The following is a 14,174-nucleotide window of genomic DNA, read 5'->3' as shown; positions in this document are numbered from 1 at the left end:
CACCACACGAGTACTACAAGAGCCTACAAGTAACATACGGATACATACGAGTACATACGAATACCCACGAATGATATACACATGCGCGCGCGCGCGTGTGCCCCATGACTTGTATTCACAATCTGAACGCATGCTTATGTGATGCGACGTTGCTCGTGCGATCAACGCAGAAACAAGTTATCCGATGCTCCACCATCCTCGATTTTGGTTCCTGCTATAACATAAAAAGATAGATTTGACGCGTATTACCCTCGTGCCGTCGTACTGTGTTACTCGTATGTACTCGTATATATCCGTATATTACCCGTATGTTACTCCGGCGTAGTACTCGTGTGCTGTTTTAGTCACGATCATCATCCGAAGGAAATGCTCCCCCCACCCCACACCCCCCCCCCCCCCCTTTCTCCAACGAATACTGCTTCCAAGGGGTACTCAATTCAATTTCAGACGAGATGAGGAGGCTCCGTGCGGAGTTTGAACCCCTTACCCTCGCACATATCGACGTTACAATTGTTGCCGTTTTCTTATACCTCAAACATATTCCAAACACAGGGGATAATTGTTCAACACATTGTAACTGCCCAAATATGGTCGTGATGGACCCAATATCCGTCGTCCGCACATAACAGATATCTCGCGATATACGTAATTTCGTGGATCGGGAAGAAAAACGACAGAGCGCTTCCAAAAGGTAACGACCTCGCAAGTATACCAATCATTAATAATGCTGTTTCATACAACACGAAGAAGGCAACCAAGTTTGCTGTCAAGATTTGTAATGGTAAGTGCAAAAAGCTTTACTGCTTTAATACCTTTTTGTTTATGAACTAGCAAATTACAGTTCAGCATTTTTTTATTTTTTTTTTTTTGCACTAGACTTTCGTATTGTCCCGTATTCTAGCAAAGGCTCGGAAGTTACAAACAGTATTTTGATGATTGGTTTAACAGAGTTCTCGACTCTTCTTGAAGATACGACCGGATCGATTCCTGCAAAGAAGGAGGAATCGATCCGTTGATCCATAGAGTCGATCAGAGCTTTGAACTACAGTAGTTAAGGGATGTTGTCTGATTATCTTCCATTGAAAGTTAGTGTTGTCCGAACGAAATAACAATAGGCAGATGTCCTACCCTTTCTTGCGAATGACCTTCCGACTGAAGGCGCAAGTTTGTTAAAAATGTCAACTCGACTGGGAGGTGATAACGGAGGTGAAAGCTTCTCTTTTTTCGCAACAAAGAGAATGGTATACGTAGGCACGCGCGCGCTAACTTTTTTCAATGATAAGTAACTCAAGATTTTGGCACGACTAGACGACATTCAAGTTATTGTAAGTTCGAATGAAGGCAGCCCATTTTTTGCCGTGACATAGCGGAAGGTAAGAGTTGCCCTATGCAAAAATAGTCTGAAGCTGATCAATCGGTCTTGAAAAACCACTCGATCTGTTAGACAACCAACTGAAAGTCAAAACACCAGTTACCTGTACGCAGTTATTCAGCCACAGGAAAAAAGGTGCGATATTAGAAGACAATAGAAAGAACAATAGTTCGCGCGTATACCGTATTTATTCGATTAACTGCACACCTTCGAATAAGCGCCCACCCTGAAAGCCCAAAAAGGTAATAAGCGCCCACCTCCGCCCCCTCCCAGCAAAAAAACATTTCTGTACTAGCCAGTCGTGAAGTAAGAGGAGCATCACTTGTGTTCCAAAATTGGTTTTACATGCGGTAGTCAATGAACTTTCATATTGTTTACGGATTGTTCATGTTAGCTTTTGCACTTTGTTTCGCCCTGTTGAAGCGAAATAAAACTTGTTATCCCTTGTTTTCTTATTCTCTAAAATGTTCTCGCTTCCTGAAAATGTTGTGAAAATAATCTGAGCGCCCACTCTCGAATAAGCGCCCAGGGTGATTCCGTAATCGAAGAAATACGGTAATTAAAGACTGACAAACAGTTTGACGCAAACCGAGGAGGCGTATTGTCTGATCAGTTTATATGTTAATTAAAATTACATGAATTAGAATCTTTTAATCCTTGCGTTTGAGGAATCGTAAACCATAAGGCTACTTGTCATTAAGCATAAATACTGCAACACTTGATCCTGAAAAACCAGACGAGTTTGAAAGAAGCAACAGCATCATCAGAAAGTCTTCAGACATGAACACAACGGTAAATGGATCGAGCTGCTCCAATCCGCTCAATTCTACAGTATCTAAGATTGGAATTACCTTCGCTTACTGCCTGATACTCGTCGTTTCGCTGCTTGGTAATTCCTTTATAGGAATAACTGTTTACAAAACGCAAAGTTTGAGAAAACCAATTAACTTCTTTATCGTCAACATGGCCATGTCTGACCTGCTGTCTCCCATATTCCTGGTCGTTAGGAAGATTACGTATCTGTACACAGACGCCTGGCTTAACATCAGTGCTCCCCTTGGCCAGGCCTTTTGTAAACTGGTTGCCGTGTCAATCTCTGTCTCCTCTGTTGTGTCAATTCAAAGCCTGCTTCTGATAGCAGTGGATCGATTTGGAGCTGTGGTATTTCCCCTCCGTTCCCCAGTTATCACTTTAAAGTTGTGCCCCTTCTTCATTCTCGGCACCTCGATCGTTGGGATATCAGTAGCCTCGCCAAGTTTCTCCGCCTGGAAACCTACTGAATATCAAGAACAACTGTTTTGTAGCAGGCGATGGAATGAAACCTTTGGAGAGTCCTCATCCTCTGGAAATTTTCTTCTTGCACTCTATGTTGTATTTTTTTATATCCCTACCGTCCTGTTGGCCGTACTTTACTCTGTCATCGTTATCAAGCTCAAGTCTCAGAAGAGGCCAGGCGAGCAATCAACCAACGCTGAGCAACAACGAGCGAAAAGAAACAGAAACGTGTTAAAGATGGCCATTGCTATCGTGTTAGGGTTTGTACTGTGCTGGATACCCTTCAGTATTGGTAAATTACTATTGTACTTTGCACGGGACGCTTTGCCTTGTGGCTTCTTTATCTTTTGGAATATTACCCGGTTTATGCCTGTCTCAAATAATGCCATCAACCCTTGCATCTGTTTCATTTTCAGTTCAAACTATCGCGGAGCTCTAAAGAAGCTCTTCAACAGTTTCCGCGGTGCAGCGCAAAGAGAGTAATTTTCCAAAGCTCCCATCATAACCCAGTAGCCAACAGTTTGCAGAACGCTTTCTCGTAAAAATCATCAACGAGATTCGTTCGTTTCTTTAAATTCGTTTGTTCTGTATTTCACATAAATTAAGCAACATTAAGGGAAAACTGCTAACTAATTCATGCAAAGGGAAGGAACATTTAAAGTGAATTCTGGCTTTTTAGAGGTATAACCGCTTTTGTACAAACTCATAAGTTGTAGAGAACTGAAAAGATGCTGACTAATCGAAAAGAATTTTAAATTTGCCAACTATGCTTTATGTTCATGTGTTTTTAGGAAACTTTGCTGAACGGCTAACAGTCGTTCTTTGACACTCTGCTTGTAAATAAACATACAGGAAAGATGCCGAAAGGATTTTAAACTTTTCTCTTCTGGGATACCCCTGTTTAATCGTTTTATCATTAAGAAAACGCTACTTAGCTTACAAGACATGTTCTGATCTCTGTGAAAAAAAGTCAATAAAATATTGTAACGCATCGGTGTATTTAGCTGCACTCTTGTGTCTCGCCTCCAACTTTCAGCTCCACAAAAAGTTATATTTATTAAATACCGCCTTAAATTCTTGTTAAATCCCAGTTTCCTCACTTCTGTTTATCAATACTACTTTCTCCTTGTTTTTAACATCGTTTGTTGTGAGAAAAAAAGAGGTGCAAACATCATTTCAAAGGAAACAGTCGACTAAAACGCTCCTACAATTTCAGCTGCCTTCCTGTGAATTAACACATATAAAAAAGTTTGAACCGATTTTAAACCATTCTTTGGTCAAAATCTGCCTCAATAATGGCTTTGTTGTTGGATATTAGTTCGAGTTACTTTAAAAGCGATATTCGGATTGACAATAAAAAAAATCGATAAAATATTTGATAGTAGATCTCTTTAGCACTCTTCTCTCTCGCCTCCGAGTTTCAGAGAAAAATAAATAATTGAATATCATCCTCATCTTCTCCTTCAACCACGCTGTTTTGTGTGTGTTTGCCTTTAATAAGAATTATCAGGTTCTCCCACCCAAGTCAGAAGTTTATATCTGTTAAACTCATCAAATCCGGCTTATAACTCGTGAGCTTTGGTTTGGGTTTTTACTTCTGCGAGTTTAATATTTTCTGGGAAAACCTGACTTGAATTTTCAAAACTGAGCTTTCCGATTTGTGCTTTCGAGTTGCCGCTTTTAAGCGGGAAGTGGCTTAAAAGCTAAGTTATGTACATATTCATTTTTAATAATGGTACCTGCCATCATGAAATATTTACAAATCTGTACTGTAATTATTTTATTGTTCAATCAGACTAGGAGTTAATGGCGAATTTGAACTTAGGCCATAAGCCTATCTCACTGCTTGTTCCTGTCAATAAAACAGAAATAATAACTCACTTTCGATAACAGCAACTATCTTTAGTTAAAAATTACTTATTTGTAGGGTGATTGTCATTTTATTTTGTCGGATACTGATGTATGAGAATAAAGACGAAAAATAATTATTTGTAACCAAGTTTTGCATGTTGGTGTTTGTACCGTATCAGACAACTCTTTCAAGGGTAATTGTCATCAACGCCCGTTCTCATCTCCTACGTACGAACTTAACTACATTTACGTAATAAGTACACTGAGTAAAGGCTTTTCAGCTTGCTTTCTTACGTTTGCAAACCGGATATATTTGTAGTGACATTGAGACCGACTGTCTGTAAAAGTCTGTAAAAGCTGTCAACTTAACTTAAATGGCTTTTTCTGTTTACTTCGTCATGACCAAATCAAAATGAATTCACATCTGTAGTGGAATCCTCCATCTCCGGAGGCCAAAACAGATTTGAACCTTAGTTTATATACTAACAGTCCTCGACGCTTTTTTAATTCTCGAGAGAAGAAAACATTTTGTGGGTAGTGCACTGTATAGTGCTCTACTTACTATGTCGTCAGGCATGTAAGAGTGAGTGATTCAGTGAGTGAGTTACCGTCCTTACAGCACCACCACATGTACGCAGTGCGTACCTATTTTTATGCTTGTTTTTTTGCCGGGTTTCTAAGGGCGATTTAGACGGTACGATTTTCTCTTACGACTGTCGCATGCGATTTCTAGAGCGCGCGCTGCTTGCGTCATGTAAAAATCGTACACAACTCTCGCCACCCAACATTGCCTTTACTTACGATTGTCGTAGGATTTTAAAACATGTTTTAAAATCCTACGACATTTTTCGTGTTGTGTGCGTCTGTCGTAAGGATGTTGTAGGCTGATTTACACGACGCGATTCGTGTTGTAGGCATGGCGTAAGCGTGTCGCATGCGACAAATCGTAGGCAAAATCGTACCGTCTAAATCGCCCTAAGAATTTAATCCTTTTCATTGGTGATACGTCAGATATCTGTCAACTACAATGTATTACATCAGTTCGTAATAATGTAGTTTGATATTGGACAATCCGAGAAATTATAGAAAAGCTTAATGTGCGTACAATACAATAAATTCTACCTGCTTGCTCACAAATTTTGCGTATTCCAACTGCTCTTTCTAATGTTTGATACAACTTCTCAAACCATTAAAAATTTTTTTGGAGAACTTCAAAGCATACGTTTTCAAATTTTACGATAATCAAGATCCCATTTCCAAATCTTCTTCACAATGGTGATTCCCTTTGTTTTATCTTCATGAATTATTGATGACTTTGAGAGTGAATTTTATGGACCCAAAATGAGCCATCGATTTGAAGGAAAATTATGTCGGAATCAGTTATTTTCGATTGTCACGCAATCACTATTTATATTGGCTAAAGGAGTTTCCAACACAATCACCACCTGCATTGCAGGAAATTCATTTGAGACTGCGAAAGGAAGCGCCTGGTTATTTATCACATTCGACTGTGCCATTACCCAAGGGCATTTGCCTTTGATTAAACTTTTTAACCCTTCTTTGTTAAGTTTAGCTTTTCACGAAGTTTCACGTACTTTGCTGAGATCAATAATAAATAAATAATTCAGTTAATAGTATTTATTGACACGCGATATTAAGAACAACAAAGCTTATGTGGTCGTGTGTCCACCACACAAGAAAAATACAAAAATAGCGTGAAAACCTACCAATTTAAAAGTGAATCTCTTCCAGAATATCTACTTAAAACTTATCTATACTGTATGTGTCTACTTCCATTGGTCAGTTGTCTATGCTTATTCACAATCTCTCAGCTCAGGTTAATTAATGGCGGCCATAACTGCTTATTATGTATCAGTCAATTCCAAGCGCGATCATCCCCCCCCCGGGCAACCCCCGGGCATTTGACCCCTGTTCGGCTCCACATAGTGGGGCATTTGACGCGAATAGAAACCCGACCCATCGGGCATGTGACCCGTCGAAAAAATGCTGGTCAGCGGTCGCATAAATTGTCGGAATGCTTTATTCACAGCCAGAATTTACTCGTATATTTTGCGTCAAACAGTTTTTAATGTAGTAAGCCATTTAATACTACCATAGAGAAGCGTTCCAACAAATATATCCGAGATTGTTTTTGGCATGGCGGGGTTACATATTGCTCTTCGCTTCTCGTTTTCAGTGGTATGTCCAAGTTCCCTCAAGCTTCGTTCTCCCTTTGCTCGGCGTTCGAAGCTCGACTTGTTGGCATGTCTAGGTTTCATAACATATTGTTTTTTATCATTGTTCTTGTTATCACACGTATTAGCAAACTTCATGTACATTAAATATAAAAGAGAAGCGAGTATCGGTACATATATCATTGAACTCTCTGTTAGTTGAGTTTCATATGTGATGTTATGCATTATCTTTAATAATAAATTGTTTTAAATTTATTAATGTATGAATTTCGTTGATTTTTATATAAACAGAGCTAGCGAATACAAAAAAAAAAAAAAAAACCAACACAATGACTTTTCAGCCCCAACCAGTGGGGCATTTGACCTAGAAATCGGCCCATATAGAGGGGAATTTGATCAGGCATTTTTAAAAAAGTCAAATGCCCGGGGGTTTGCCCGGGGGGGGGGATGATCGCTTTTGGAATTAACCCAGACATTACAGGAACATTGACGATTGCGTGATTGTACTGAAAATTACTAATACAACTGAATACTAATTAAAATTGAAATCACTGGCTTTCAAGGTACTAAAACATTCAAGTCATTCTTGTCGATTGTTAACGGAAGGTTGCACAGGTGTATCCGAGGGAAAGAGAATTTTTTCTTCTCCAGGACGCTGAAAGAAAGAGAATTCTTCAGTGTGTCGTGTGTTTTCTCGCCCCATTAAAATGAAGCGTGCCTTGTGAAAGTATAAATCACGCAATAAGGGGGTACGATTTCTAGATCGTTACAATTATAGTTTACATAAGTCTAAAAGATGTCTTTTGTTTTGTTCTGTTATACACTCTTTTTATAACCACTTGGAGCACTTCACACGAACAGACAACCCTTGTTGGCTAATAAAAGCTTTGATGTACTCACAACAAATGACTTTCTGCAATTTTCCCGGGAATTTTTACCGCAAAATCCGGTAACGTAATGTCATGTTGGAAACCTCTGCGGTCGATACTTTTCGTGAAGCCAAATTTACCGAGAGCTGGCTGCCGCGACATCTTGTACCCGGCACTGGAGTACATGTAAGCCGCTCAACAGAGCATATCACAAGGAACTTGACTCCACATTACAGCACATATTGCTCTTTGATAGGTGTCTTGATCACGTCCGCAAAGCTTTATTGAAATACTATAACAGATACCTTAAGAACATCTTAAGAACTTTTTCAGATTCAAATTTCCAAAAAATATATAAATAAGAACGTTCGGCCACAGCTCCAAAATTAGAGGTTCTTACAGAAAAAAGAGTGTTAAGCACAACAGGTGGAAACAGCTAAGCAGAGGCCCAGGCAACTCTTTCTCCAGACGCTTTTTTGTGCTCAACGCCTCACTTCCTTGCGTGCTTTTCCCCTTTACGCCCTTTTTTTTTTGTTATATAACGCTAAGTAGAACAGCTTTTGATATTGAGCATTCGTGAAAAACGGTAATGAGTTAACATTTTAAGATTTGCATTTCAAATAGAGTTCCCAGATATCATTTTTGTAATTTTAATGTGAGTAACCATGACATTCACAGCTAAAAAACTAGAAATAATGATGACCTTATTTTGGAAAAAGTTACATTTTTAATAATTCTTAGAATTTATAACTGTTTGAAAGTTCCTTTTAATGACACTATCCTAGAATGTTGTGATCTTCTTTTATTTTTTATTTTTTTTTAACAGGACCTGCACTGCTTGCAGTTTTCATCTTAAAACTGATGCAGCAATCCTGTTTTAATATGTTTGAATTATTATTATTATTATTATTATTATTATTATTATTATTATTATTATTATTATTATTATTATTATTATTATTATTATTATTTGGAAAGTGAGGGGTGTTTTACCTCGCGGTCTGTTTAAGGTGAGAAATTGCAGGTACGATTGCGCATGGGGTCTCAGGAATCAATAGTTATAATGAGATTGCAACTTACAAAAACATAAAAGGAACGTCACGAGGGCAAGTGAAAAGAAATCCTCAGCACTTCTATGTGTTTCCAAACGGTTGAATCTCAAACAATTCCCTTAGTTTTGCATACATACAGTAAGCTGTAAGGGAAAACGTGGTTTTGTTTTTTAATGTTTTACATTCATTAAAAAACTAACTTCAATTCGTTCAACCAGGAAAACCAAAACTTCGGCTCAAAACCTAGGAAAGGTAAATGCTCTAAAGAACTGGGCAGCACGGAATTCATCATAAGCTTGTAAATCCGGCTGAACCATAAAACTATTTATTAAAAACGTAAGTCAGCTTTCAACTGGAAGCAACGAGTACCCAATAGAGTAGAATAGACAACAAGCAAATGGCCAATTCATGACAAAACAAGAAGGAAAAGAGAATCATCGATGGTGGGAGGGTAGTCTATATTCAGCTCTTTTTTGTTCACATTGAACCTTTTAGCCGAGAGCCTTCATTAACTTCTAAGTATTTTATTAATTTTATTTTATTGAGAATCTGAAGAAAGCTTATAACGACACAATCACTAGTACCCTATTTCTAGCGAAAAGGGCAGGAATTCAATAGAAAATCCGGCCAAAGAGGAGTTAAAAACCTTTTACCCTTCTTCATGCACTAATCAGTAACTTATAGTATGGTGTACGCTTATGTAATATTTTTTTCGAACGAGGTAAAATCTACAATTAAATTAATTATCTGCACAGAAAGAGTACTTAATTTTCGCCAAAACTGAACGTCAAAAATCCCATATTTTCTTTCTATGAATGTGAATTTTACCAGTTTTTGCTAAATTTATTTCTTATTATCTTCGTGTAAGATCCAATACAAAAATTAACGTATGAACAAGAAGAGTTACTTCAAGTTATCTTATCTTATGATGGGAATTTTCCAGAATCACTCGTTCTGCACATGTACAGCGCCGCTAAAACACTTCAGGTGTCTCTTAAGAACTTTGCGATAGCTCCCACTGAAAATGAAACAGATGCAAGGATTGATGGCACTGTTTCCCGCGCGAGCCATAAACCAGGCAATAGACCAGTAAAGAGACACGCCACAGGGTAGCTTGTTGTCCCATACAAAGAATTTCGCCAAGTTAACAATACTAAAGGGTACCCAGCACAGTACAAACGCCAACACGATAGCAATGGCCATCTTTAACACGTTTCCGTTCCTTTTCGCTCGTTGTTGCTCAGCGTTGGTTGATTGCTCGCCTGGCCTCTTCTGTGACTTGAGCTTGATCACGATGATAGAGTAAAGTATGGTCAACATGGCGATTGGGACGTAAAAAAATACAACAAATGTTGTAGTTAAGTAATTTACAACCGAAGAGGACTTTCCAAAGACTTCATTCCATAGGATACGACAGAAACGCAGTCCTTGGTATTCAACAAGTTTGTTGGCGAACAAAAATGGCGAGCAGACGGCCATCGCGACGATCCACGTGGCGAGAATGAAGAAGGGGCACAGCTTTGAACTGATGAGTGGAGAACGGAGGGGAAATACCACAGCTCCAAATCGATCCACGGCTATCAGAACCAGGTTCTGAATAGATGCAAAACTGGATACAGTTGTTAGGTACGGAATCAGCTTACACAAGGCAAGGCCAAGAGAACCACTGAGAAGCCAGGAGTCCGCGTACAACTGAGTTAGCTTCCCCGGGAATAAGAGTATTGGATACAGCAGGTCGGACATGGCCAAATTGACAATGAAAAAGTTGATTGGTTTTCTCAAAGTTTGCGTTTTGTAAACAATGATTCCTATAAAGGAATTACCAAGCAGCGAAACGACGAAAATCAGGCAGTAAGCGACGGTTTGTCCAATTTTTGCTGCTGTAGGGTTGAATGGAATGGAGCAGCTCGATCCATTCATCGTTGTGTTCATATTTGCTCACTTTCTGATAGTTCTGTTGCTTCTTTCACAAACTCATCTGTTTCCTTCAGAAGAGCGCGTTGCCACCTTTATTTTTAGGACGAAATAAATTTTATCTTGGCATATGATTCGTGACAAGCGATTTTAAGCTTGGTAGTAGTAATAGCCTCAAATGCAAGTAAACAACTTGTCGGAGAACACCCCCTCACTTGTCAAGTTGATGTCCTAGTTGTAGCTTTGTTTATCCTTCTAATGAAAAAGTGCCGTTTTGCAAACTATTGACACTTCCGGAAAATTAGTAATTATTAGTAAATAGTAAAAAGGCCAAGTTTGAAAGTTCTGTTTCAAAAGCGAAGATAGAGCGTTGTTAAGCTGAAAATTTTATAGACGTTTGTATGGAGACGGGCAAAACTTCATACAAACATCCGCGAAAATCTCTGAATTTACTGAACTATATTTCGCTATTTTACTTTTCCGTTTTAATCGTGTTTATGTGCTCTTTTTAGCAGTGTCTATTGCCTTCTGCTAAATTAAAAAAAAATATCGTGATAAAGGTGTATTGATTCACCTGTCCTGCCTTCCATTAACTCACTTTAATTAAAGAAAGCGTCAATTTTCAGTACCGATTTTATTTAACATTTATCAGCGACAAAATAAAATGGGAAGCATTTTAATTTAATTTTCGCTGACTGGTTTCCTACTGTTCTTTTCCGTAAACGTGTGCAATGTGGCAGACGCAATTGGTAGAAACAGTGCTGAAGTTGGGAAAAAGAGACAAGAATTCAACGTCGTGTGCCCTTGTTCTCCTTAAAACTTTCAATGTGGCAATTTCACATTGTTGTTTTGCAGAAGACGTCAGAAAAATATATTACAATTTTAACGCCCATGCACAGCCATTCGGTCGGTTTTGCTTATTAACCTTATGTCAGTTTTGAAGTTGTCCTTGTCGTTGCTGATTAGCCACAAAGGAAGGCGTTCTGTAAATAGAATTAAAAAATGAAAAATGTCGGTTGTCCTGCAGAAACTGGGTTAGAGGCCAGCAGTTTCAGGCTTGTAAACATGTTTTCGCGTTAAGAACAGGCTACAAGTAAAATTTAGCACTAAGGAATTAAATGAACGCTCTTATATTTCGCTCAACACTTTGGTTTCTTTAAGCGGAAGCGTGTAAAGAAGGAATACTCAGAGGAAGAGGTGACACCGATGAGGACATTGGAACCCGGTGATGCGAGCCAAGGACCAGCGAATGTTTAGTAGAACTTAACGACGGCGACAAAGTCCTCAAGTAAACCGTTAAGTAGTCCGTTACACGTCTTATATATGGGGCCATTTTTTAGCAGTCCGTGGCTTAATATAATCAACCTCATGTTAAGGTGAAATTTAGATTTTTTTTCGACAAACAAGAGTCATGTCGTTTTTATCAATTTTCTTTAAGTTCTTATTAGGACTCACGTCGTGTCTCGCTATGAAAGGAATACAAAGGTCCCCGTCGATTTCAGTTGCACGTCAAAGCATGTAAACGAGAAGTCATACCTCACGAGGCTTGACTAAAGGACCTTTAAAAAGGGGGGATACTTTAACAAAGTAATTTTCGCGAAATATCGGTTTCCTAACTGTTTTGTTACGGAAACATTTTTTTCTTCCAGAATAAAAGAAACAAAAAAGCAAATGTTTCCGATTCTTTTCAAAAATCGTTTTCTGCCCGCAACAAAATTTCCCGTTTGCGCATCCAAGACCGAAAATGTTTGTCAAAACGATCTCTGCACCAAGCTTTTCGAGCTAACAAATAATTAATTATTTGAGAAGTCCCAGGGGCATCCCGTGATTTGTTTCGGTGAAACGTCAACTCACCCAAAAGTTGCCTTTTAAGGGCCATAAACGATGTGGCGACGCCATAATGCTTTAATGTTCTGGTTGGGTGAGCTGACTTGTTACATACAAAACTACTGAACTATACGTCTGGGCATAACGCGAAACGTTACAGCGGGTGATTGGGGTGGGGGGAGGGGGGGGTGGGGGAACGTCTGATGACAGACGCCGGTCAGTAAGCTACTTTGTTCCCAAGTGCCAACGAGTTTCGTAGAAAGAGCGGGAAAACAGGGGCTCAGGTCTTGAGGGGAATTCCTGTAACATTACCACGACACTACGCGCACCACGTGGGACTGAGTAACAACACATGATGACGAGGCAAGGCGTGAGGTTCGTTATTGTTACATGGCCATCATTTAAGAACAACTAACTTTTAGATATTTTGATAATATCAATTTAAAAAAATGTATTTATAATCTATTTTATCGCTTTGAAACGCGCGCAGAATTATAAAGTACTGTAGACTCAAATTATAGGAGTGTTTTGTAATTTAATTTATAAGTTTTAAAGTATTTGAGTTAGTCTTCTTTTTGCTAACGTATCAAGTTGAAAATGTTTTCAGACACTTCAAAGAAAATTAGTTTGAGAAGTTATTTACCTGCTCAAGAAAGAATGTATATGGTTACAAGAAGTAAAGAAATAAATATAGTCTATTGTGTCGTTCATTTTACCCTTCGTTGTTGCGTTATTTCATTTGGCTTGTTAGACCATGCACTTCCAGAAGACGAACAAAGGAAGTAGAACGCGCACGGTTTTTCCTCCCTTCTCTTCTGTCTGTCTGTCTGTTTACGTGCCTGTCTGTCGGCCTGTCTGTCTACCTGCCCGTCTGTCTGTCTGCCTGCCTGCGTGCCTGCGTGCCTGCCTGTCTGTCTGTCTTCGTGCCTGCCCGTCTGTCTGTCTGTCTGTCTGCCTGCCTGCCTGTCTGTCTGCCTGTCTGCCTGCCTGCGTGCCTGCCTGTCTGCCTGCGTGCCTGCCTGTCTGTCTGTCTGCCTGTCTACCTGCCCGTCTGTCTGTCTGTCTGTCTTCCTTCTCCCTCTCTTTCCTGTTTTGTACCTTCGAATCTCTTAGTGATAAATAGGTACCGGCGACTTACTGTTTAAGGTAGCCAAAGGTCGCTGATTTGGTTGACTGGCATCTGCAAAGACCCCTTCCTAATCCCTCTTAATTAGTATCTTAATTAGTTATAGGTTCAACCAACCGCGCGTGGAAGTTTGGGAAGTGTGAAGAGAACAAGGTAAGGTCATTGTACAAAAAGGGTTTGGACTTCCCATGACCCATTGGGACCTTGAACACTATTCCTTATAAGCCAGTACAGTCAAATAGAGCTACCTGTAATGACTGTGGTAATTTATCGCTATGTAATCTGCCTTGCGTGTACAAACTAAACAATAATAATAATAATAATAATAATAATAATAATAATAAAAATAATAATGACGAAAAAATGTTTAACGTCATGATCCACAGACGTGTGGATTTATGGGTCTAGCGAACCCTTCGTGAAAGCAAGCAAACTACAACGAAACCTTGGAGGAGAAAGGAAGCTGTACTGCTTATACCATAGGGTATATAGGTGTGACCGGCTTAAAATTGTGTGCTTTTTAGCTATGTTGGTTCACTGTTGCTCTGAAAAAGCGTCGGGGCTCTAACTCTTTTGGTCCGACTACCATTCGTTTTCTGCTGCAGAAACTATCGTTTGTTAATAGACTCGTATTTCAGTTTGTCTTTGAGAACTTGTAAAAATAATAGATGAGGTAGATGGGCTTCGGAGTTT

General features: G+C 39.2%; 1 protein-coding gene across 1 annotated transcript; it reads right to left on the bottom strand.

Moving 5' to 3' along the window:
• Positions 1-8,351: 8,351 nt before the first annotated feature.
• LOC146483128 (QRFP-like peptide receptor) lies at positions 8,352-10,639 on the bottom strand. The gene has a single exon (XM_085106230.1). The coding sequence runs from the start codon at positions 10,544-10,546 to the stop codon at positions 9,560-9,562; it is 987 nt and encodes a 328-aa protein (XP_084962356.1). The 5' UTR covers positions 10,547-10,639; the 3' UTR covers positions 8,352-9,559.
• Between the last annotated feature and the right edge of the window lie 3,535 nt (positions 10,640-14,174).

The sequence above is a fragment of the Pavona decussata genome, unplaced genomic scaffold (genome assembly GCF_977016875.1).
Source record: "Pavona decussata unplaced genomic scaffold, jaPavDecu1.1 SCAFFOLD_40, whole genome shotgun sequence".
In the NCBI taxonomy this organism is placed as follows: Eukaryota; Metazoa; Cnidaria; class Anthozoa; order Scleractinia; family Agariciidae; genus Pavona; species Pavona decussata.
Note: the sequence above shows the minus strand (reverse complement) of the source record. Positions and strands in the feature narration are given on the sequence as shown.